Here is a 24550-nt window from a genome sequence, read left to right on the forward strand (position 1 = left end):
TTGAAGTTCATGTCCAAATCAATCCAAAAACCAGCCTCCACGAAAGATGGCACAGTGTGTAGGTGAAGCTGATTCATCAACACAATTTTTAGTAAAACTGCATCCCAACTACTTGGATCGAACTGGGGAAGGTGAGCCTGATGTTCCTCTGATATTTTCTTGCAAAAAAACATAAGAAAACTGATCTCTAAGTCCTTGAAAGCCTAGGTCGTGATAGGGTTTCTTGGAGGACAAAAGAGAGGAGAGAACAAGAGAGAGTGATCTTCTAGTCTAGTTCGCCCTTTTCCTCTTGTATCTATTTATGGAGCACTTCTCCTAATCAAATTAGGAGATTATCCAAATCTAATTTGGATATGGACTCTATTAAGAGATAAGCGTTATCCTCTTAAGAGGATGGGTGCTCCATACCCATTTCCAAACCCAGATTCGACCCAGAGAACATGGCAAATTGTCATGTGACATCTTAATCTTATTAATTATGAGCCTTAGGCCCATTAGCTATAAGGCTTACGACCCAAGGGTGTTATTTGGCTAAGGTAGGCTTGATTTGTATGGCGTGGGACCCCACAATGACCTCACATAAGTCCACTTGGGTTCGACCCAGTCTTTGTGAAAAGGCTTGGCCGAATTCACTACTAAACGCAATGAACCCCTGAGCACATCACTATGGGCTCAATATGGGCCCAACATTTAGACTTAAATGATCATTAAATTCAACAATCCTATGAAGACCCGAGGATAATGGACTTAAGTAAGATAAAGCCTATTAGGTAATCAACTCTTAATGGTCTCTTACACTTAACCTCTCGGCCCATAATATATAGATCATATGAATATGTTTTGCAAAACCAAATCTCAAACATAGTTGAAATTCACTACCGACAGTTCAGGTTTCCATCAAAGAGACTGTAAGCCCTATCATTCACTTTGTCCAACAAAGGGGCCGATCCTATCACTATGATAACCCACTTAGATGAATTTTCAAACTGCCCCAACATGCCCGGGTTTTGACCCTCAGTGGATCTCACTGATTGGCATATCAAAGACGACCCAATCCAACACCTAGTGCAGTACCATAATCAAGTCTAGGGGTTGTGTAACTTTTCAATTTTGCCCATCAATCTCCAAGGTCCAGGGCATAACTGGAAAAGGGTCTGGGTTCAATGTTTCAACCAAACACACACTGCATGTGCTTTGGGTCTAACCCTAAAAGTTGAGACAAGCTTTCCCAACTTCTTTGGTAGCACATCAGTGTCTGCCTTGGTAGGATAAACTTCCCAAGTCTATCCAATGGTTGAAAACATTCTAAACTAACACGAGTCTCATAAGTGTCCAGTTTAAGGGGTAATTTCACAGAAAGATACCAATATCAACATGAAACAATAATGTACTGGCAGCCATATAGTAAGGAAAAACGACCTCCCGTAGAAAGATTAGAGGTTATAAGGATTTGGAACCACCTCCCATACCTTTAGCGATGCCAAATAAACCAAAACCAACAAGTTTCAAGCATGCGTCGAACTCAGACAAGGAAGAAAAAATCCAAATATCGAACCAGTATTTTTCTTGAATTTTTGATTGTACAATCTAGGAAAAATCATAGACACATCAGATGAAGATAAGAACCATACCACAATAACCCTAAAATCAGGTCGCACCAGAGTATATCAGATTCAAGGGTTGCCACCAGTACTTGTACGGACTGCTGACATCATCCGGTGGTGGTCTGACATCAGCAGGTCTTCTTGAGTTTGGGAGTTGGTAGAGGAACCTAGTCCAAGACTTATTGAGTTTGGGAGTTTGGAAGAAGAAGAAGAGTTATGGGAGAGAATAGGGTGTTACTGTTCACACCCAAAATATTTCATTATATATTAAGTCAGAAATTACAGTCATGTCCCTATAAGGGTGCAAAATACAAATAATAGGAAAAGACAACAATACACTATAGCCAAGTGCACATTCTCAATGTTTAAAGGGCATATCGAGTCCAAAGTCCCACCTTGATTTCTTGGTTATCATTCATAACTCGGTTGTCCTTACTATTAAGTTAATATGTTATTTGTACACCTTATGTGGTCTTTTGGCAGTGTATGATAAATATGATTTCTGTTACAGGCTGAAACTGCTTTCTCCTCAAAAGACTTTGTTAGAGCAGCATCATTTTTTGCAAAAGTGAGTACTTCACTTTTTTAGTTTAATTATGTTCATGCATTAGGCTTCAAAATATTCATTTTTTACATTAAGATATTGAGCTTCCGTTCCATTATTTATGTTAATTATTAACAACCTCTTGGTTAACTTGTAAGAGCCCTGTATGTTTCTTGTAGTGTTTTGCACCACTTGCTATTTAATGTAAAGTAGTTCAACCATTATACTATGGTCATTTCTTATTAACAAGAGATTAGCTTGTATACTTTGCTTACATTGGTAATCAAATTCTGTCAGATGTTACAAGGCTCTCTGTATCTCTGTCTTTAAGTGGTTTGTGAAATTGAAATTGGTGATACTAGTTGATAAGTAATCATGTTTAATGCATTCCTTACTAAAAAAGCTTGGGAGTAATAATATGCATATTATATATTTATTTATCTTATTATTGTGTTGAATGGTGTGTAATTATTTAGGAACTGCCTGGTATGTTGCCTTAGTGATAAGAGAACTCAATAAATTCAAGCAATAGCTAGAATCTCTTATTTATGACAGAAAAGATCAAACACACATAGTGGGGCATATAATAAAATGAAATCTGGAATTTGGTGATTGAGGGATTCTAGTGAAAGCTTGCTGTTTGGAAAAGCGACACTTAAAAAGGTGGGAAAGTAACTCTAATCCAAAGCACTCTTCAAATCTTCCAGTATATTTGTTTTCTTTATTTTGGCTCCTACCTCAGTTATCAATCTCCTTGAGAAGCTTTGACGTGACTTAAAAAGGTGGGAAAGTAGCTCTAATCCAAAGCACTCTTCAAATCTTCCAGTATATTTATTTTCTTTATTTTGGCTCCTACCTCAGTTATCAATCTCCTTGAGAAGCTTTGACGTGACTTCTTGTGCGATGGGTTCCATGAAGAGAAAAAGTTTTATTTGGCAAAACACAGAGGGGGCTTGGGAATTAGACCCCTTGAGCAGCTAAATAAAGCCCTCTTGAGCAAGTGGTTGTGGCATTTCAGAACTAAGAAGAATGAGCTTTGGAAGAAGATTAGAGCAAGTATGGTTATGATGGGAGGGACTGGTTCTCTAGGCTGCCTTCAACCCTGTACGGTCATAGTATCTGCAAAGGTGTCATAACTCATAAAAATCAAGTTGACTTTGATCTATTCATTCCTTTCAAGCTTGGAAATGGTCAAAGGTCCTCTCTGTGAACCATTTCCAAGTATATATAGCAATGCTGCGTCAAGTTGGCCTCTCACACAGACATTGAGTGATAGAGGGATTGGAAAGCGCCAAAATGGGTCGACTCCTCAAAACCCAAGCTCCCAATACTTGAAAGCCCTAGTTGGGGCTGAGCTAAGTTCAAACAAGGGAGAATGTTCCCCCTACAAAAACAGCCCCTTTCTCTTTTATAAGACTCAATGGCTTGCTGGAGAAGACAACTAAAGTATTTACACTTAATCCCTTAGAATGTTCCCCCTTAACAAACAATTTCTAAAAAGGCCTAGGAGACCAAAACCCAATAGATGTTCACCCACATGTCCCTGATCGGAATTTTATTTATGAAAATGACAAAAATACCCTTGGATCCAAGCTGTCAACAAAGCTAACCAAGAGCTCGACCCCATGTGAGCAGCAATTTTAAGCCTTGCACATGTCTCCATCTAGCTTCATAAACTCTTCACTAGTCCAGGAGTTCTCAATTGTTGTTTTCCCTTTCCACTTGACTAAGAACCTAAAATAGGCTCCATTTCCAGTGTTGGTTATTAGAACGGTTGGCCCTTTGTGCCTGTCCTTGATCAACCTTTGTTGTTGGTTCTAGACCTCCATGTTAATCGTAGAGGTCTGCTACATTAAAAATGGGTGAAACGAACAAACCAGCTGGTAGTTCAATTTTGTATGCATTGTCCCCAAACTTTCTCAACACTTGACATGGGCCAATCTTTTTCAGGACACAAATAAACCATGACTAGGTCGCCCTCATGAAACCCTTTATACCTTGGGTTGTTTTCTTTCAACTTCGGTTGAACATTTTCTTGAATCTCTTGTATGGATTCTGCTAAGGCCTTGACATCATCACTCACTTGTTGCAACCCTATTATAGGAAATAGATCAACAACACCTTTAGGTGACTGACCATACACAACCTCAAAAGGATTCTTCCCTGTAGAGTTGTTAATTGAATCATTGAAGGAAAACCCAGTTTGTGGTAGGATAAGATCCCATTGCTTCAAGTAGTTTCCTACTAAACTCCTCAACACAAAATCCATAATAATATCAGTCTACGGTGCTTTTGGTATGGGAAGGGAAGATATAAACCTGTATTTTGATGTTGTTCCTTAGATGTTTGGCACTTGTGACACCTATTAACATAGTAGAACACATCCTTTTGTAGCCCTGACCAAAAGTATCTGTTGGAGACTATTTCAAGTGTCTTGTGGTCAAAATGTCCCTTGCAGTATAAACCGACAATGAGTAATATTCTTAAAGACCTTGATGGAATACATAACCTATTGTCCATGAATTGGTAACCATCATTCTACACAAACTTGGCTCAAATATCCTTGTCACCTCCTGGCATAGCTTTGACAAATAGGGTCAAAATAAAGGTCATCTTGGTATTGTTCTTTGATTTAGCTGAATCCCACAACATTAGTAGAAATTGTAGTCACCAAGTGAAATCTTCTACAGTTCTACTAAATGCATCGTCTAGTTGGCCTCTCGCGTGGATGCACAAAGATAGAGGGATTGGAAGGCACCAAAATAGGTCAACTCCTCAAAACCCAAGCTCCTAATACATGAATGCCCTAGTTGGGGCTGAGCTACAACTCAAACAAGAGATAAAGAACCAGAGAAAGATCCCCACAGAAACAGCCCCTTTCTCTTTTGCAAGACTCAATGCCTTGATAGAGAAGCCAACTAATATATTTACACATAAGCCCCTAGAATGGTCCCCCTTCACAAACAATTCCTTGAGAACAAAACTAACTACAAACAAGCCCCCAATAGATAACCTAAGAGACCAAAACCCAATAGATGTTCACCCAACTTCCCCTCACCAAAATCTGAATTATGAAAATGATGCAATAACCCCTGGACCTAAACTATCAACAAATCAACCCAAAAACAATAATTTGGGATCCTACTACAAAAAACATACAAATTTAGAATGTTTTCACATTTCTCTTTTTTTTTTTTTTTCCTTTCTTTATTCTTCTTCCCTCTTTTCTTTTTGGGCTCATCCAAAAACCCTAAAAGAATTCACCAGACTTGGTTGCAGCAATAGAGATCAAAATATTGGGTCAGTGTTAAAATAAAGCAATAGAAGAAGAAGCTACTTTCTCCCTACACCTCAGAATCTCATTTGATTCAGTAGTTTAAAAAGTATGCCAGAGGTTAAGATCTAACATGGTGCCAACCTTCTTTGGTCTCTTGAACAATCAAGCTCTGTTTTTTTTTTTTTTTTTTCTGGTTTTTGTGGAAGATAGATGTCTAGGGTAATTTCTGTGCATGAAAAAACTGTCCAAACGAAAACTTCAAAAAATCTTCAATAAATAGTAAGAACTTATATGCTGTGATGTAAACCAGATTTCATGTTTAACTTATATGTATAGAACAAGTAAACAGTAAGAAGTAATGAATAAAAGGGAAGATGAAACAGAAGAGAAAGGACAGCACCATGATTTGGAGTGAAAGAACAATAGGCATCTTAGATGAATACAGTAAAAAATTAGATACCCCTGGTCATTGTGATCCAAAGATTCTACAGATATACTTAAAATGAACTTGCTTCTCTACTTTTGTATATATCGTTAAATGCTAAACATAGGGCTTATTTTCTAACTACTACCATTTTGGAGTGACATGGACTTCAACCTACAATGGAAAACTTCTTAGATGATGAGTACTGATTCTCATTTCCTGTCCATTTTTCAGATCAATTACATATTATCGTTTGAAGAGATCACATTGAAGTTTATTGGTGTTGGGGAACAGGTATGTATTGTGTTCTTTGCTTCTTTTATGTTTAGCCAATGATGTTTGCTATTGTTTTGGTATAGACATAGAAAAATTGATCATTATCTCTTGCTTCTAGAGGATCCTATAAAAGAAGTTATCAAATTTTAGGCAGAGCAATTAGCTATTGTTAAACGGCTTTGCTAGAAGTGTTATAGGAATATCCAATTGATAAATGGAATCTGAAATTTGCAAGTTTTTAGTGAATCCGTTTTAATGTTCTCGAGTGTCTAAATTGGAACTGGAATGACATCTGGTAGCAGCAAATTTCTTGTTTTCTCTGTATGGCATTCTATGAAGTCTCACTTTCATGAGTCAGTCTAATCATAGTACCAGGTATGCTTTGAACCAAAGCTACCTGTATGGTTTGCTGTTGGCCTGTCCATTTGATGCCACTTTTGGACCATCTGGAGTTTATAAGTGTAGCTTTTGAAAGTTTTTTTTTTTTTTTTTTTCATTTTTCCATTTATCAAAGTATTTTTTTTTGCTAGAGAAAAACTGATGTTCTCTATTTGGTTCAAATTCAAGCACGAGTTGCTTTAACCTAATTGTCATTCTAGAATAAAATAGTAGTTTCTTCTAGAATTGCTTCTTTCATTTGTTCATTATTTGTAAAGTACCCATTTGATTTTATTTTTAACATTTCATGTGTGTCTTTCCTGTTCCATTGAAAGGGCCATTACCCAATGTAGACCCCAACTATCTTTTTGAAATTTATCAAGGCATTTGTCTTTAGAACTGATAGTACCTAAAATAGGTACATTGAATCCAACATAGATGTCTGGTGTCTGGTTTCCATATTTAAGTGCATATTCTTATTATTGCAGATTTAGGGCTTTTGATTTATATGGTTGGATTATCATATAATGAAATAGTAAAATCTGTATGCATGTAGTACCCTGCTTTGGTTCACAACTTCAACCTTTTTATTACTTTTTTTTTCCAATGTTCATTCTTATCTTGTTTGTTTTCCTTGAAGGATGCTCTGAGGACTTTCTTACTCCGGAAGCTTGATAATCTTACTATGGATGATAAATGCCAAGTAACAATGATTTCCACATGGGCTACTGAGTTATACTTGGACAAGGTCTTCTTCTTTGTCTGTTTTAGACATTTTTATGAGAAGAGATAAGGGCTGTCAACAGGGAATTTACAGTTTACAGCCTCAATATTTATAAAAAGGTTTTCATAAGTAAAAAAATGTATGATGATCTGCTCTATTAGAGATATGATAACCATTGTGTAATAAGTCAATCTTGTTTTCCCCTGGAAGATTCTTTTTATATCATTGCTAAATCCATGATATGGGAAAATATGTATTTACATATTTATTGTAATTTCAGTTTCACAAATTGGTATTAGGGTGGATGAAGGAACCAGAAACTGTGGTTTGGAAATATAGGGATTTTATGAAAAGATTTAAATGGCTAATTAGGGATATGATAACCATTATTCAATGGGACAGGCAGTCAGCAAATGGGCTAGCTGATTTTTTTTATAAAACAGGGGGTGCATAAGTCTGAATTGTTTGTGGCTCAATTGTAGTTCAGTTCATGTAACAGGGGCTGCATCTCACGCCTCTGTTTAATTGTGGTTTTTGTAACTCCTTTATTATTTTTTATAAAATCCTCATCATTTATTAAAAAAAAAGTTGTGGGCCTGGTGGCTATGGAAGACTTTTTAACAGGAGTCTACTCTTAATTGTTTTCAGCTCACACCTACTTTCATTGGTTGTTCAAGAGGAGATTATGGTGGAGATTGCTAAGGTCTTTTGTGAATGACTTAAAAAATTGTGCGACCAGTCAGCATTATAGATGTGTTACTGAACTTGAATGGAGCCATATTTCTCATAGGCTGGTTGATTGGTTAAAACATGGTTCACAATATTGGCAAGATTTGGTGAAATCTCTCAATTTTGATAAGGACAATACGAAAAATTCTAAGAATCCTTTTGCCTTATATCTCCAATATTGTTGATATATCAGGAATATTTCAAATTTCATTGATAAATCAAACATCTAAGTTCCAAATTTTAGAGTATTGTCAAAATTTTATTATATTTTGTTAACAACATTGAACATTTTTAGAAATCATTTTCTGAAAGAACAAATAGGGATTTTGTTAAAATCATTGAACATTTTTGGTTACTGAGTCACTATAATTTGAATAGGGGGGGATACAAAAATGAAAAAGAGGATTCTCAATTTAGTCAAAACATATAGTTACAAAAAAGAAAGAAATCAAAATAGCAAGTCAATGTCATGTATACAGAATAAAGATGGAGACAGATTGAGTGATACCTTTGCAAGTTTCTTAATCCTTCCTTCTTTGATATATACAATTGTTTGCTACAGTTTTTCAGTCTTAAATGTTCAACTATTCTTCTTCCAACAACCATCTTTCTTGAACAGCTTCCATGTTTTTAGTAATTTTCCCTAATTTCTTTAGGTTTCCTAAACATCTTGGCAAAATTAGTGGAATCTCTGCAAAATTTTCCCATTTCTGTATGGCAAAATGTCTATCTATATTGAAACTATGGTTAGAAGGACTGTTTAACAAAAGGAGGTAAGTGGAGCAGAATAATTAGGGCTGCAAGCCTGGTTGCCTGACTTGAAGAATTTCAAATAAATTGGGTTTGGGTAGGGATTCAGGTCCATTGAAGAATTAAAACACTCCTAACCCAACCTCACTCTAGTTGCACCTCTTAAGAATAACCAAAGCCCTAAGCATGGATGATTTTTCCATGTGTTCCACCAATAATGATGAGAAACAATTAATGGAGCTTTAATAGATGCTTTTGATAAATTTCATGATATGGAAAATTTAATAAAGGAGAAAATGCCACATTTTTAGCATTTATTCCCAAAAAGCCGGGCATTTCCACATTGAGGGAAGACAAATTATTGCTATAAGGAGGCTTTTGTGAAGGGAAGGCAAATTATTTTTCAAATTCTCATTGTGATTTAGAGTGTAGAAAGTCTAAGGATAGAAAGAAGGAGTTGTTTTGTAATGGATATGTGAAAGGGAAAAATTATGTGCCGGTCTTTCTTGGATTAGATGATGTCCAATATGGTTTTGGTTATGAAAAGAGATGAATTGGAGGTTTCTATATTCTGCTCACCTCTGAATCATCTTCTATGTGTTGGCTCATAAATGAATTAGAGAAAAGGCAAAATTGATGTTATCTCAATTCCTAAAATTTCTGTTGATCATTTCATTTAAAGATAATTCCTTTGGCTCTCATCTGTATTACCCCCCCCCCCCCCCCCCCCCCCCCCTTGAAAAAAAACCTTATACTTATCATGCTTTCCTTTTCTTACTGTTACTTTGCAGTAGAACACGGTTCTCAATCAGTGAATGTAACAAAGAATTCATACATTTAGTTTATTTTCACCAAATATTGGTTCCTGGTGGTAGCATTTCGTTTTAGAATGGATAAAAAATACCTATATTGGATTTTTTTTTATCTCAGCTTTACATAGCCTCTCTAATATTTTTCTTAAGAGAGATATTGTCCTTGATGCTGAAATTTCTTCTGGGTTGCCTATTTTCTTTCTTTAGATCAATAGACTATTGTTGGAAGATGACACAGCTACAGAAAATCGAACTTCAGAATACCAAACTATCATTAGGGAGTTTCGTGCTTTCCTCAGTGATTGCAAGGATGTGTTGGACGAGGCAACAACAATGAGACTACTAGAAAGGTAATCACATGTGTAGCTCATACTAGCGACCTGTTTCTGTCTTGAGCCTATACATATAACACCAATGCAGTCTACAAAAAAGAGCAAATAGTAGCGGAGAGGAAGAAATTGAACCTTTATTCAATGGGATTTCTTAAAAGAAAGAACACTATGGTTGCAGCGTACAAAGTGGGAGCAAATAGTAACCAACTCTTGAAAATCAAGAATAGACAAATAATAATAGTATCTTTGCTGCTGCAAATGTGTAGTAGTGCATTGCAAAGTAAAGAAATCCTTTTCCATGTGATGGTTAGGTATAGTAGGTTTTGGAAATTCTAAATCTTAGAACAGAAAATAAGGGCATTACTGTAAGGGAGGGCTAATAGCCCCTTCCCATTATGGTTCTTGGTTTATTATTTTATTGAAGAAGAATGAAAGTTAAACAACTAAAGTTCCCACCTTGGCCCAACTATTGTAGGGGCTTATGTTTAAATATTTTAGTTGGTTTCTCCAGCATGTCATTGAGTCTTGTAAAAGAGAAGGGGGGTTGTTTCTGTGGGGTCATTTTTTCGTTCTCTGTTATTTGAGCTATAGCTCAGCTCCAGCTTGGGTTCTCAAGTATTAGAAGTTTGAGTTTTGAGGAGTCAATTCATTTGGTGCCTTCCAGTCATAGTTTTCAAGGTGCCAAGGCGAGGCTAGGCGACTGGGGCGCCTTGTCGCCTACTCGCCTAGGCGATGGATTTTTTTATGTTAAAAACATAGATCCTAGTGTAGTTCCCTAGGTACCATAACCATAATTCTTTAATAATTATTCATGATTTTCATAAGAAAAGTATAAATTTCATATTAAAGTATAGAAAATCAACATATTCATGAGAAGAAAAGGAAGTAGGAAAATAAAATTCAAAAAATATAGGGGCTGAACCCTTATTTTTGTTATATGAAAAGAAGGAAATAAAAAATATTGGTGGAAGAAGAAGAAGAATGGCTACGGTTTTCCTGATTGGAGAAGCCATGCAATGGCTACAAGGTTTCGTTGATGGAGCTATACTATTAGTGAAGTTCGATTTTGTCCTTGGACCAGAAATATGAAGCAGTCCTCAAATGGAACCAAGAGGTGTGGTTCATTGCAGTTATAGAAGAGTTTCAAGGAGGAAAGAAACAAATGTTATGCTTTCTAGAAGGCAAGAATAGCAGGGGGTGGAAGAACAAGGCCAAACTGTCGAAACTTGTATCCCAGACCTTATCGAAAAAGAAAATATCTCTATAGTAGTCGTGAGCTCACAATTTACAACCAAACTTGTGATGGAGGTAGAGAAAGGAATCTGGGCCAATAGATATGTTATTACTCTTTAGAAAAAGGTGAACGACTGGCAGGGGGTTCTAGAGACAATGAAGAAAGAGCTTCACATCAAAGCAACGACTGCATTACTTCCTTTCTGCAAAAACAGGGCTATACTAGACGTCGGAGATGAGAAGATGGAACTGGAAGTGCTTAAAACAGGGGAAGGTTTGGCACTGCTTGAGTGGTGGAATATGTCATGTAACGAAATAGAAATCGACGACCAAAGAGTAGTTGTGAAGGTGGTAGGCCTATTGTTTAATCTCTGGAAGGAGGAAGTGTTGGATGCAACAACTCTAGGAGGCAAACTTGAAGGCTACAACTTTGTTAACCTGTTCGCCGTCAAGATGAGGATTTCCCGGGTGAAGCCACATTTAATTCCTCGGTCATGCAAGCTTTTGGTGGAAGGTGGATGGTGGCGATTGTGGTTTGCAGCGACATTCGAAGTGACGCTATGGCAGGGGCGTCGAGAGCTGGAAGAAGATGATGAGTTGGAAAGGTGGTTCCCAAGTGGCATTAGGAGAATGGAGGAAAGAGAAGAAATGAAAAAAGGGGTAGGGGAACAGTCTCTTTTGGTTGACCAAGAAAAGGGGGCAACAAGATTAAGTAATTTTTCAAATAAAATTGAATTAGCCCCAAAAGGAGTGAAGAAAAAATCTTTCACGGAAGTGGTTTAGTTTGGACATAGGTCGGATCCAGGTTGTGGACCAACAAGAGTTTCGGTTACACAAGAGGTGGCTAGATCTGACCCATTGAAGAGGTCAGAGTGAGATTCTAGGCCATGTGACTCATTAAATAGTTACGTGGGAGGAAGTAAAATGATTGCTACAGGGGACAAAAGTTTGGGTCTATCATCACCTTTAACAAAGCAAAATAGGACTTCTAGTGTGGCTAAGTCTGGTTCATGTTCCTCTATGCATTGGGTTCCTATACAAAGAAAAGATGGAAATGGCAAGTTGAAAGTCCCTTCTCATCGACCTAACCCAAGGTACACCAAAACCATGTCAGAGGAAAAGGAACTAGTGGAAGGAGGTTGGGTTGACATTGACGTGTTAGAGGAAGATGACTCTGAAGACGAGGAAGAGTCTATTTCTGTAGCGTCGAGTCACAAATAGATATAGGGGAAATAGAAGATCTCAACTTCTATCATCTGTTTGGTGGTGAGACAATGGAGCCGGTTTTTTCCACTTCCCATCTTTCGGCATGGGAAGGAAATAGAAGATCTAGTGATAGTTTGTTTGAGGTCCAAGTTTGCTTGAATGGGCGGCTAGAAAACACTGCTACAAATTTAGAAGATTCATTTCCAATTAGAATTTCAAAACAGGGTAGCGGTAATGAGACTGTTAATGATCACCAAAGGCTTAATAAAGGTTTGCTAGGAAGGGATAAGACGCAAAGCTCAAGAAGATTATCACAGGAGAATTCCTTCTAGGAATTTGGTTCCCAGTAGGTCCATCATATTAAAGACCGTGATCCTCCTCTTCTTGTGATAGGAAAGGAAACAAATTTTCCGTTCTCTTCCCCCCCAGGTATGGCAGCAAATTTGTTTTTGGGTACTAATGTGGATTTGCTGTCTCTTGCCAATTCTCCAGGTTCCCAACCTCTTTATTTGCCGCCAGTCGTGGTTGCAAAAGAGATTAACACCAAAATTGGGGATCAGACTATAGTTGATAAAGAGATGGGAGAAAGAATTTGGGGTTTAACTGAACAACATTTGGGAGAAATGATGGGGAAGGAGCTAGAGGAAAATAAATACATAGAGAATAAGGAAGATATGAATAGGGTGGAAGTTTTGATGGCTGACAAAAAGGAAGAACACAGGACAGAAAATATTGTGGAGAAATTGGGTTGTAAGGTGAAGAATCCTATTGACCTAAAAACCTACTTAAGGACCAAGAAAACTGAGGTGAAGGTGAGAAAAAGGAAGATGAGTGAGGTGGAGAGGTTAAAGCTTGATGTGGAGGGAGATAGAGAGTTCGGTGAGAGGAAGGGTAGGAGAAGAGGGGGCAAGTAATTCAAGGGGCTGAGGTAAGGGATATAAAATTAAAGTGACTTGATGAAAATTATCAGTTGGAATGTTCGAGGTTTAGGGAGCGCAATGAAGAGAGCTATAATAAAGGAATTGTTGAAGAAGGAGAAGCCGGATGTTGTTTTGTTGCAAGAGACTAAGCTTTCGACATTTGATGACAAATGGGCCAGAAGTATATGGAGGTCTAGGGGCATAGGTTGGGAAATGTCATCGTCATGGGGTTCCTCAGGTGGTATGGTGGTACTATGGAAGTAGAACATGTTGGGAAAAGGGGAATTGATGGGGAAGTTTACAATGTCTCTTAAATTTCGAAATGAAGAGGATGGTTTTGAATGGGTGTTAACATGCATTTATGGACCTAATGGGCATAGGGACAGGAATAAAATGTGGGAAGAGCTTGAATACGGGGATTGTGGGATGGACCATGGTGTATTGGAGGGGACTTCAATGTGATAGGATTTGTTGAGGAGTCCAATAAGATGAGACAAAGGGAAACCACAAGTATGAGGAAGTTTAATGAATTCATAAACAATTGTGAATTGAAGGAGTTGCTCCTTGTGAGTAGTAACTTCACTTGGTCTAATATTCAATCAAACCCAATTTGCTCTAAGCTCGATAGATTCTTGTTTACAATGGATTGGGAAGCCCATTGGGGAGGGTTGGTCTCAATGGTTTTACCTAGGTTAACCTCTGATCACTAGCCTTTCTCTTTATCCAAGATTGAGTTAAGAGGAAATGGCCCAGGCCCGTTTCGGTTTGAGAACATGTGGCTTAGTCACCAAGGGTTTAGAGAAAAGGTAAAGGACTGGTGGATGGAGATTAATACTAGTGATAAGTGGGAGGTTATGAAATTTCAGCATAAGCTTAAAGAATTGAAAGTAAGAGGTTAATACTAGCAGTCTCGGCTCCTAATAGAATCAATGTCCATCTGATGTGGCTCCCTCCGATGGAAGGCTTTATCAAACTCAACTTTGATGGGAGCAGTGAAGGAAACCTAGGGCCACCAGGGGTTGGTGGTGTGTTCAGAACAGAGGCAGATTCAGTTATATCTCTTTTTTCAGGACCATTTGGAGTGGGACATTCTTTGAGAGCAGAAATTCAGGCCCTCTTGGAGGGGGTAAAAAGGGCTAAGGAGTTGAATATAAATAAGTTGAATATCGAAGGAGATTAATGACTAGATAGAGAAGGCAAACGATGGGCTATGGGCATACATTAATGAAAAAAGGCATTTCAAGTGGCTAACCCTAGGAATGGATGTGTGTCCGGTGGGTTAAAAGATGTGCTAATTCATTTGCAGATGCTTTGGCCAAACAGGGGGTGGGAAGAAGCCAATTGTTTTGGGCTACTATGTAATTTTCCTGTTGGGGGGGGGGGGAGGTGGTAAGAGGGTTTACCTCTCCCACCTTTGTATTTTAACCTTTTTTCTAATTTAAGGAAAGTTTTCTGTTACTGATAAAAAAAAAAAAAAGAAAAAGAAGTAGAAGAAGAATATATGGAAGAGGAAAATGTGCTGATTAGATAAAATTTTAAGTTCTTCCTTACTTATTGGTTCAGGTTTTTAAGTCTTTGAGGGTTCAATACAGCATTTAGCAATGTTTGTGTTGATTAAACCCTAATAAATAAGAAAATAATAAAAAGAAATTTGTATATAAACACACAAAATGATTATTTTAGTTTAATAATGTCTATTTTTATAATTATAATCTCAAAAAAGAATGAATAAAAAGTATTTTATGGTAGGAAGTAGAAAACTGCTTGGCGATTAGGCGAGGCGAGCCTCAAAGGACGCCTAGGCACCTTCCTAGGCGTCCCCTTGACAACTATGCTTCAAATCCCTCTATTGCTATGTGTCCACACTATAGGCCAGCTTGACACAATTATTATTGTAATAAAACTGTTCTGGGAGAAGTTCTATTTCAGGTTCAGATCTGAAATCCCTAGGAATCCAACTTCTTTTTGTTGTTTTCGGTTTGGTATTGTTGTGCTTATTGTCATACACTTGAAGTGTTGCATACCTCTTGATTTTATGTCCACATCAGCCCCCCCCCCCTCTAATTCCTCACGTCTAGTCCCTCGTAGGGCAGGGAAAAATCCATCGACACAGAATGACAAGTCCTAAGACAACTCATAATCCACATGCACCACCTTCCCCAAAACCAAAGTTTTTCCTCACCTCCCACAATGACCAGTCCTCCAAATCATATGCTTTCTCCAAATCTAACTTGCAAGTTAAACATTTTTTTCTTGTTCTTTTCATTTTCTCCACACATTCATTGGCTATCAAAATTTGGTCGGTGATTTGTCTCTTCTTATGAAAAGCCTCTTGGTTAGGTGAAATGACGAAAAACAATCTTTTGCTATCAAGGTTTTACAATGTGGTTCTGGGGGAGAATATATGGATGTGAATTGCAACAGTTACTTAATTCTCATAGCATTTTATCCAATCATTCTTATGTTGCAACTTCGCAGCAAAATGGTGTTGCAGAACAAAAGAACTGGCATCTTGGAGATAACTTGGACTCTTTCATGGGACTCTTTGAACCGGCTTCCATTTTCAGTTGAAGCTGTCTCTACCTTCGTATATCCTACTAACTGCCTTCCTTGTCCTATGATGTGTAATGCCTTTCTATTTCAATGTCACTATCACCATCCTCCCACTTATTCTAATCTTCATTTCTTCGGTTTTGTCTAATCTATTCATCTTTCACTTCATCAAAATACCAATCTATCTAATCAATCTGCCAATTGCATTTTTTTTTCCGGTACAACTTTGATATGATCCTCATCTTTGTCGTATTTGCTTTTCTAGGAATGCTTTTTTTCTTGAAAGTGTTATATTTTGGTGCTATTTTAAAATCTTCAGTTTCCCCACCACCTATTTAAAAAATACATTCATGTGTTGGAGAAATTCATGTTAACTAAATCATAAACAAATGCATTCATTTGTTGGAGAAATTCCAACAACCCATTTAAAAAACAGAAAAAACCATTTGAAACTTTGCCCAAAATAGTTGTTGTCTATAAACCCCTTGCTTTGCTAGGAGTCTATCATTCCATTTGCAGTCCTACCCCATTTGAAGTCAATTCCCATTTCCTTAGGTAGGCTATTTATTTTCCTTTAGATGTGCCTATGCACCCAAACACTTAGAGAGTTATGCTTTGCCCATGATATAAGTACTTTTGAGTCCCCTTCAACCTCCACTTATTGGATCCCAACTTGCTTTGCTAGTTGTAGACATTGTAGTAGTTCCATTAGCTCAGATTTCAGAGAGCCTCCAATGCCAACTGGGCCTGAATGCAATGCTACACCTTGGCTAAAGAGTCTCTAAACACATCTCCATTACCTACTGGGCCTGTGTTACCTGAAGAACTCACATCAAAATTCAACTATATCTTATTATTAGTGGGAGGTTCCAAATAAAACCCCTCATGTGTTTCTCTAATATCCTAGCCACTTTCATTGGTATGTGGAAGATAGAGAAAAAGTAAATAGGTAAGATGGCCATTGTGGATTTAATTAGAGTTATCCTTCCACCCAGAGAAATGTAGTTACTTTTCCACATAGCCAGTTTATCAGAAAACCTTTCCACCTCTGGCTTCCAAAACCCTTCCATTCTTGGGTTCCTACCCAAAGGATCCCAAGATACTCAAAAGGCCTGTTTTTAATCCCACATTCTAAGATGGGCCATTCAGCGAGTGATGGATATGTGTACATTTTGGTTCTCAGGATACTCAAAAGGCCTGTTTTTAATCCCACATTCTAAGATGGGCCATTCAGCGAGTGATGAATATGTGTACATTTTGGTTCTCAATGGTGTTACCAACCATAGGTTGAGTTCGGCCCCAGATATGGTTGTATCATCAGCAACTGTATGTTAGTCCAAAAAGAAACCAGAAGAGGAATAAAAAACCAGCCACTCTTCCAACAGCTCCACCAACTGCAGGCAGCTAAACAACTATAAATGCTGATGAATGAAACAATCACAAAGCAATTATATCCTTTCATTCACCATGAATGTAGAAAACATTGCTGCCACCAGAAAACCAGTTGACATGAAACCTAACAAATGGATTTTTGGTGCAGTCACATGCTATCAATTACACGCCTACTTGAGTGCATACTAACCCTTTGTAATTGTCCAGAACACCTTTGGCTGTTAGAACAATTACTTCCAATCCAAGTGGGAGTTGCATAGCAGGAATTAACATGGACAGGGATGAGATAGAGAGAGTTGCTTCTACTCTAGGTTGCTCAATGTCTCAATGGGCTAGTGGATATCTTGGCCTGCCCCTAGAAGGTAATCCGAGGACTAGTACCTTTAGGGACTTAAGAGGTGGATAGATTCTCCAAGTTAGCTACTTGGAAACAATGTTACTGCTTCATCACATGTTGATTTAGGACAGTGTAGAGTTTGTACAAATTTCAAGTCTGGTCATGTATGAAGTGAAGGAGGTGCTATAGATGATCAAGAATGAAGAATATGGATGGAGAAGCAAGTGGACATCTTTCTATCCACCAAGGAATGAACAAGAAATTGTAAAGAAAGGGAAGAACTCTTGCTGTTATGGTAAATAGCAAAGAGATAGATCACTTGGAAGAAGGATAGGGAGAGAGATGCAGCAAAATGTAAAAACCGGTAGAAATGGCAACTAGGAGTGATAAAATCTTGAGGTGAAACAGTAAAATTAAAGCTGGAACAAAGAACACCCCATTTTTCGGGCTGAAATCACCACATTTGTGGATAGAACAAGTCTATAGAGTTTCAAAACAGTCAAAAGATCCTTTTACAAACATGATATGAGGCTTATAATAGATGCCCTTAAGAAAAGTGATGCCCTAACACACACTTTGACAAAAATAGCCCCCGCTTAAGTGACTTGCATGACTCAACTTAAAGATAAAAATACTAGGACAATAACAAGAAACTATAAAGCCCATATAAAGTTACATAACTTAAGAAAATAAGAAGCAATGCTGAATAGCTAACTTGGCCTCCCTAGGAACCCACAACTAGCAGGGATACATGTGGGCCCCACATGCTCCTCCTGCCTCGGAGATTCCTGCAACCAGCATAATTCACTAAAATAAACTTTATTTCATCAAATTAATCCTTCCTAAATTGCAATTATGGTGATCTATTTATAGGCTCAAAATATGAACTCGGATATCCCTTAAAAGACTCCAATTTAGACTAGGCAACATAACCCAAATCAACTTCAAATGGCTTTGAAACTTAAATAAAGATTCTAACTCCTAAAACAATTTTTATCACTCATTCCTAATCCTGCTAAAATTAACTTAATATAAAGACACCAGAAATTAGAAAATTAGTATAATTTTACTGTAAAAACTAATTACAAGAATTACTATCAATAAAAGTCTGAATGTTAACATAACTAGTAATTTTGAAATAAGAGTAAATTTCTGGAACTTAAAACCTTATTCTTAAGACACCTACAAATAGAAAATAAATTAAAAAACTCAAACAATGCAAATATACTATCACCTAAAACTTCTGAAACTGATGTAGGAATTGGAAAATTGGTTCATTACCCTGTGGATTCTTCCTTGCTTACGCATCTGCATCACATGTAAACCACAACAGTCTGAAAAACGTAATTACTGCCTGAAGCACATTACTTCTCCACAACAGAGGAGTCACTATACTACCCAAGAGATTAGATCTTGGTTTTATGAGTCACCAAGGGAAAAATAGAAATATTATATGTCCTTTTAGTCCAGTCAGATGGAGTTAATCTCTAGGAGTTTAGAATCTGGAACAAAGAAAGAAAAGAATATAAAGAGAAGAAGATTTAATGAGTTCTATTATGGATAACTCTAAAATACCATGTTATTTATCATTAGCCTCAAGAGATAGAGAGAACAGTGGAGAAAGATAGAGAGAACAATGAACACGATGAGTGAACTAATAACTGTAGCATTGCTCCACACTGTGCCTTTTCTTTCTGTTTGGTCCTTGATAAGTAACTTATCCTTTTTGTTTTTCCAATTTTGCTACTTATGATGCATCAGAATGGTAACATCACTACTCAAATATTAATTTCTCAAATATGTGGGTTCAGATTTTACTTTCTTTAGATAATGAAAAATATACTAGTATCATTTTGTCTGTTCTATCCTTTGCAGTTATGGTAGGGTGGATGAGCTGGTTTACTTCGCTGGACTTAAGGAGCACTATGAGATTGTGGTTCACCATTACATTAAGGTGCTGTATATACTTATTTACAAATACATTCTTATGTTTTGATAATATTTGCATGAGAAAATTTTACAAATGAGGATCATGTGAAGAATCTTATCGAAATTGTTGTTCTTTCTGCTTTACATTCATTCTTTAATTTCAAAACCACCTACTTTTCTAACCTCAAATCAATCTTTTCGTCTATGTTCCCCCTTTCCTCCAACATCCTTCACCTTCATATCACTGTACCATCTTCTTGATACTTAAATAGCCTCATTATGATTTCTATTACTAGTCTGGTTATTCATTTGCCCTAGCATTTCTGTACCAACCTCTTAGAAGACCTCTTCAACCAGACCACATTCAACAACTCTTTGGATTGGCACTCTACTAATTTGAGTATAACTCTTTTAACCAACTTGTGATGTCCGAAATATTTTTATTCTCCACTGCGTTGCCAAATACCACTTTTGTTACTTTCTTGACAATTCCATTCATCTTGCCTCTCACTGCAATTTTAGGAGTAGCCCCATATTTAAATGTAACCCCATTTGCTTCTGGTTGTGATTCACCTTAAGATAATGGATTAACACCATTAAACTTTGACTCCTTAATGTAATCAGAAAATGCAATCCAACAAACAAATATTAGAAGCATGGAAAAGGACAAAACTGACTATAATTTTCCTGAACTGAAAGAATTACTATAACTAACTACTGACCCAATTAACATGAGATTCAAACAAAAAACACTCTATCTTGAGGTGGACCTAGATGTAGGGCCTATTAGTCAAACGTTTTACTTTGAACTTGTGACCAACTGTTGACAGTCCAAGAAATCCAGCAACATTAACCTACCTTGATGAAAGCCTCCTATATTCTAATTAGCTTGATATTTGGTGGGTCTCTTCTACACTAAGCTTCATTATATCCAAATTTCAGTTCAAAAACCAGCAACATTAACCTCCCTTGATTTTTTTTATCCCCGAACTTTACTCCCTGTGGACGGGTGGCCACTGAAAATTTTATTAATATATAACCAAAACCTATATGAGGGGGGGGGGCATAAAAACCTTACCCCTCTGAAAAGCTATACAAGGCATGAAAGAAGCTTATAAGATAACTACTTCATGCTAAAGAAAATTAACCAACTCTAAGCCTAGGCAACATAAGTAGATTGTCAAACAACACACATCTTGCTTGTCTAGGCAACTCCTGCTTTGAATAAAACCCCTCCGTAGTCTAATTCAGAATTTTCAACCTGTTGTTAACCCAGCCACTCAGACCAGTAGCCGAGTAGCATTGTCACAATACTGGTTTGGGTCAACCTTCAAGCCACTATTTTACAAAAACCTGTTGACTTGGTCCTATTAGACTTAGATTGAATCTGGGTCTGCTTTCTTATCTTTAATATCATTGAAAAGTTAAGAAGTTTAGAAAAAACTAATTACTTTTCAACTTATATATTATAAAATTCACTTCTGATCCAACTATATAAATGGATCATCTGAATCCAAAATGATCGGATCCATATCCATCTTTCTCTTTGCCTTCTTTTACAGGATTTGGTCAAGCATTGATGAAAACCATCTACATCACACCTCATTTCTTTCTTTCTCCAATGGAATTAGTGCTATACCTTCTATCCTGCTTTCCTCATATCCAATCAATAATCTGATGAGGGTCATTATTTGATTCTCTTCAATATGACTATGTCATGAGACTTGCCACTGGATGAGTTGTAGCCTCCTCTTCTCTATCTTGAGAAAACTCTTTCCCTTCTTCTCAGCACTCTTATTCTTTGTTCCTTATAAAAAAAACCTCTTTATCACCTCCAACTTGAGTTTGTAATAGCAATTTGATCTCATCCTCATCTCCTTCCCATCCATGCTTTATTTTTCTGAGAAGAAACAAAAATCACCTTTCTAGAAATCATTTAGTCTTTGACATTGAATCTTCTACCACTAGGGGTGCAATCTGGGCAGGCCTGTTTGGGTGTTTCTTAAATTTTGAATGGACCCGACCCAAGGGCCGAAGCCCAATGCAGTGTAAATGCTTCAGACTGATTGCACCCCTATCTATCTGCTAAACCCTTTTCATTCTTGTTTGTATGTTTTATCTCCTCCCCCTGCTACTATCTTCTTGTCAATTGGTGATAGAAACAAGATAGGAAATTAACAAGGAAATGAACCACAGAAGAAGATATCAAGATTTTCTAATAATCTTGAACCAGTGGTAAATTCATAATTTTGGGTAATTTGGATTAGTAATTTTGAGTTTTTTTTTTTCCGAATTTATATTCTAGCTTTTTGACCATCAATCCATTTGATTGGTAGTCTTTTTTCTTGTAGAAAAGCCTAGCATAACTTGAGATGCTTACTACGGGTTATCTGGTATTGGGGGAGACTTCTGTGGCTACACTGGTGTGGCGGTCTCTGCATTTACGGATCCTATCGACTCATATTCCATCAAAGTCAAGTCCTTGGTGCTTCTCTTTTAGTGTGGAAGTCACCATAGAATGAGCTGCAGATCTTTAGTTGTTGGCTTTTAGGGTTTAAGTAGGGAATCTTGAAACTGTTCAACATAACCCAAGAGGTCAAATCCGTTTTAGAATCCGTGAACATGTCTTTCTGTTGCATGCAAGTTGACAGATGATATTGTTGGTGGTCTTTGTTAGTTTCAGAGTGAGGAGGGATTTACATGTAGTATCAAAACTTTTCTTTTCTTTAACCTTGTTTTATAATAAGTATATTTTTATGGTATTGTTCAATGTTTTAAAAGGCGTGGGAGGCGTATGCCTGGAGGCGCGCCCCTTCCTTTCAACTAATGTTATGCATCTTTATTCTTCTTGATATAAAATATTTGTATTAAATAAAGAAAAAGTGAGATCCCCCCTTCCTCTTCATCCTCCTCCCCTTCCTCCTCCTAGCTCCCTCCTCTTAAGGAGGCTTACACCTCTTGTGTTCTGATCTTCTAGGTAGTGGAACGCCTCGCGTCATGCCTCTGCACTTTAAAACATTGGTATTGTTTAGGTAGTGAACTAGTGATAAGGTTCAGACCTTTTCTCTTTATAGGAGAGGGATGTTCCAACCTCCTATTTCCATTTGTTTTGGCCATAACTCCGTCCAATGCCTATTTTCTTCCAAGTATCCTGACAAGAAAAAATGAAAAGAAAAAAAAAGAGCTTTTGCATTCACAGTCTAATGGTCATAATTCCATATGACTCTAGGATGTCCATCTGAAGTTGCAGAGTCTATAGGTTACCTTGACTCCATGATATTCATCTCAACCCAAGTTGCAGAGTCTATAGATTACCTGGGCATTTAGTATATCCTTTCCAATTCATCATGTCATAAGCATGACAACTGGACTTGTGAAATACCTATTTAGTTTATGAACTTATAATTTAGAGAATACCTGAATTCAAGTCTAGAGGCTCTTAACATTGGTTAAAAATTTCCAATTGTTTTCCATTGACTACCTTCAGCATGATTATGTTTATGTTGCTATTGATGATTTAATACTTACATTAATTCTTAGCATCGACAGAAGTTATATTTTTTCTCTTTTATCTTTGAATTTGCACATTTTTTCTTTGATAACAATTCTGTCCTATTTTATATTCACCATACACTGATAATAGGCTAATAGCTCTGTCGAAGCTTCTCATAAACATTTGACATTTGTCATCTGATTTTTTTTTAACCAGCACAAAACAGAATAGAAAAACTGATAATGTACAACTCCATAGTTACCGGAAAAATAAAACACCTCACATATGTTGGATAACAAGAATATGATGACTGTTTTTACTTATTTTTGGATAACATGATTAACTGATTTATATCAGATTTATTGTGAACAATACCTATAATGGAAGCAACAATAGTGTCTTAATAATTTATCAAAAAAATGATTGTGTCTAAATACCGTTATGCATAAACTTGGCATATTATTAACAAGAAGTAAATACTGCAATAAAGACATCATCATCATTATCTAAGCCTTATCCCAACTATATGGATTCAGCTACATGTATACTGTTTTTCCATTCCGTTCTGTTTAATGTCATATCCATTGTTAAATTATAATCACTTAAACCATTTCTCATGACCTCAACCCATGCCCCTTTTGGTCTACCCCCTAGCCCTTCTAGCCCCTTCAACCTGCAACAGTTCACTTGTTGTTGGGGTGCTTTTGATGCTCTTCTAAGCATGTTACCAAACCATCTTAGTCTACTTTCTGTCATTTTATCACCTATTGGAGCTTTTCCTAAGTTCATTTGTAGTTTTTTCCAAATACTGCAGCAGAGACAGTGCAGTTTCAATGGGAAGTAAAGCTTTTGAACTGATTCCTATTTCTCTCTGGTATTGAATTTAGCAAGGAGAAGCCAAGAAGGCATTGGAAGTTCTACAAAAACCTGCTGTTCCTATAGATCTACAGGTACAGATATACACTAGATGAATTTAAGTGTTTATTTCCCTTTTCAGCCTAATTTATGTATTAATTTTTGGTTATCCATTATAATGGTTTCTTGCAAGTTTTCATCTTCTTCGTCATCTTCCTCATTGAGTATATTCACCTACTTAAAAACCACAATAACTTGTATGATTTTGTAGTACAAGTTTGCTCCAGATCTAATCATGCTTGATGCATATGAAACTGTTGAGTGCTGGATGAACACAAGCAACCTAAATCCAAGGAGATTGATTCCTGCAATGATGCGCTATTCAAGTGAACCTCATGCAAAGTAAGTACCTTTACTAGTATTATCTGTAGTATGTTCGAGTCCTGATGTGAAGGTAATTAGGCTGTTTCTGTTTCTTTAGTATGCTTTTGCGGATGCTTATATATTCATTTGTTGTATCTGGTTAAACTATGGTAGTAGTAAGTGAAAACTTATCATAAATTATTAATAAAACATACAGGGTGACAGTGAGTCAACCCTCACTTTTAAAGAGCCTATTTATACTTGATAAGTGATGCAAACTTACATACATATAATTGAAGAGGACCAAACAGAAAATAGCAAAAGAATAAAAGAATAACTTTGTTCATGCTACAACGTGATGTACCATACTATAGTGCATCTACCCCACTTATTGTATGCTCTCCCTCAGGCTGAGGCTT

At 37.0% G+C, this 24550-nt stretch overlaps 1 protein-coding gene across 10 annotated transcripts in view; it reads left to right on the top strand.

Moving 5' to 3' along the window:
• The window catches only part of LOC148872914 (zinc ion binding protein), a 98007-nt gene that overhangs the window by 39216 nt on the left and 34241 nt on the right, over window positions 1-24550 (top strand). For all 10 annotated transcript variants that reach the window (XM_088970678.1, XM_088970679.1, XM_088970675.1 and 7 more), the window contains 7 exons: window positions 2116-2172; window positions 6084-6143; window positions 7144-7251; window positions 9726-9868; window positions 19367-19445; window positions 23801-23863; window positions 24040-24170. In XM_088970678.1, the coding sequence (XP_088826804.1) occupies window positions 2116-2172; window positions 6084-6143; window positions 7144-7251; window positions 9726-9868; window positions 19367-19445; window positions 23801-23863; window positions 24040-24170 (641 nt within the window). The remainder of the gene's footprint in view (window positions 1-2115; window positions 2173-6083; window positions 6144-7143; window positions 7252-9725; window positions 9869-19366; window positions 19446-23800; window positions 23864-24039; window positions 24171-24550) is intronic.

Source organism: Nelumbo lutea, chromosome 2, assembly GCF_056320005.1.
Source record: "Nelumbo lutea isolate HS-2025 chromosome 2, American lotus-T2T, whole genome shotgun sequence".
Classification (NCBI taxonomy): Eukaryota; Viridiplantae; Streptophyta; class Magnoliopsida; order Proteales; family Nelumbonaceae; genus Nelumbo; species Nelumbo lutea.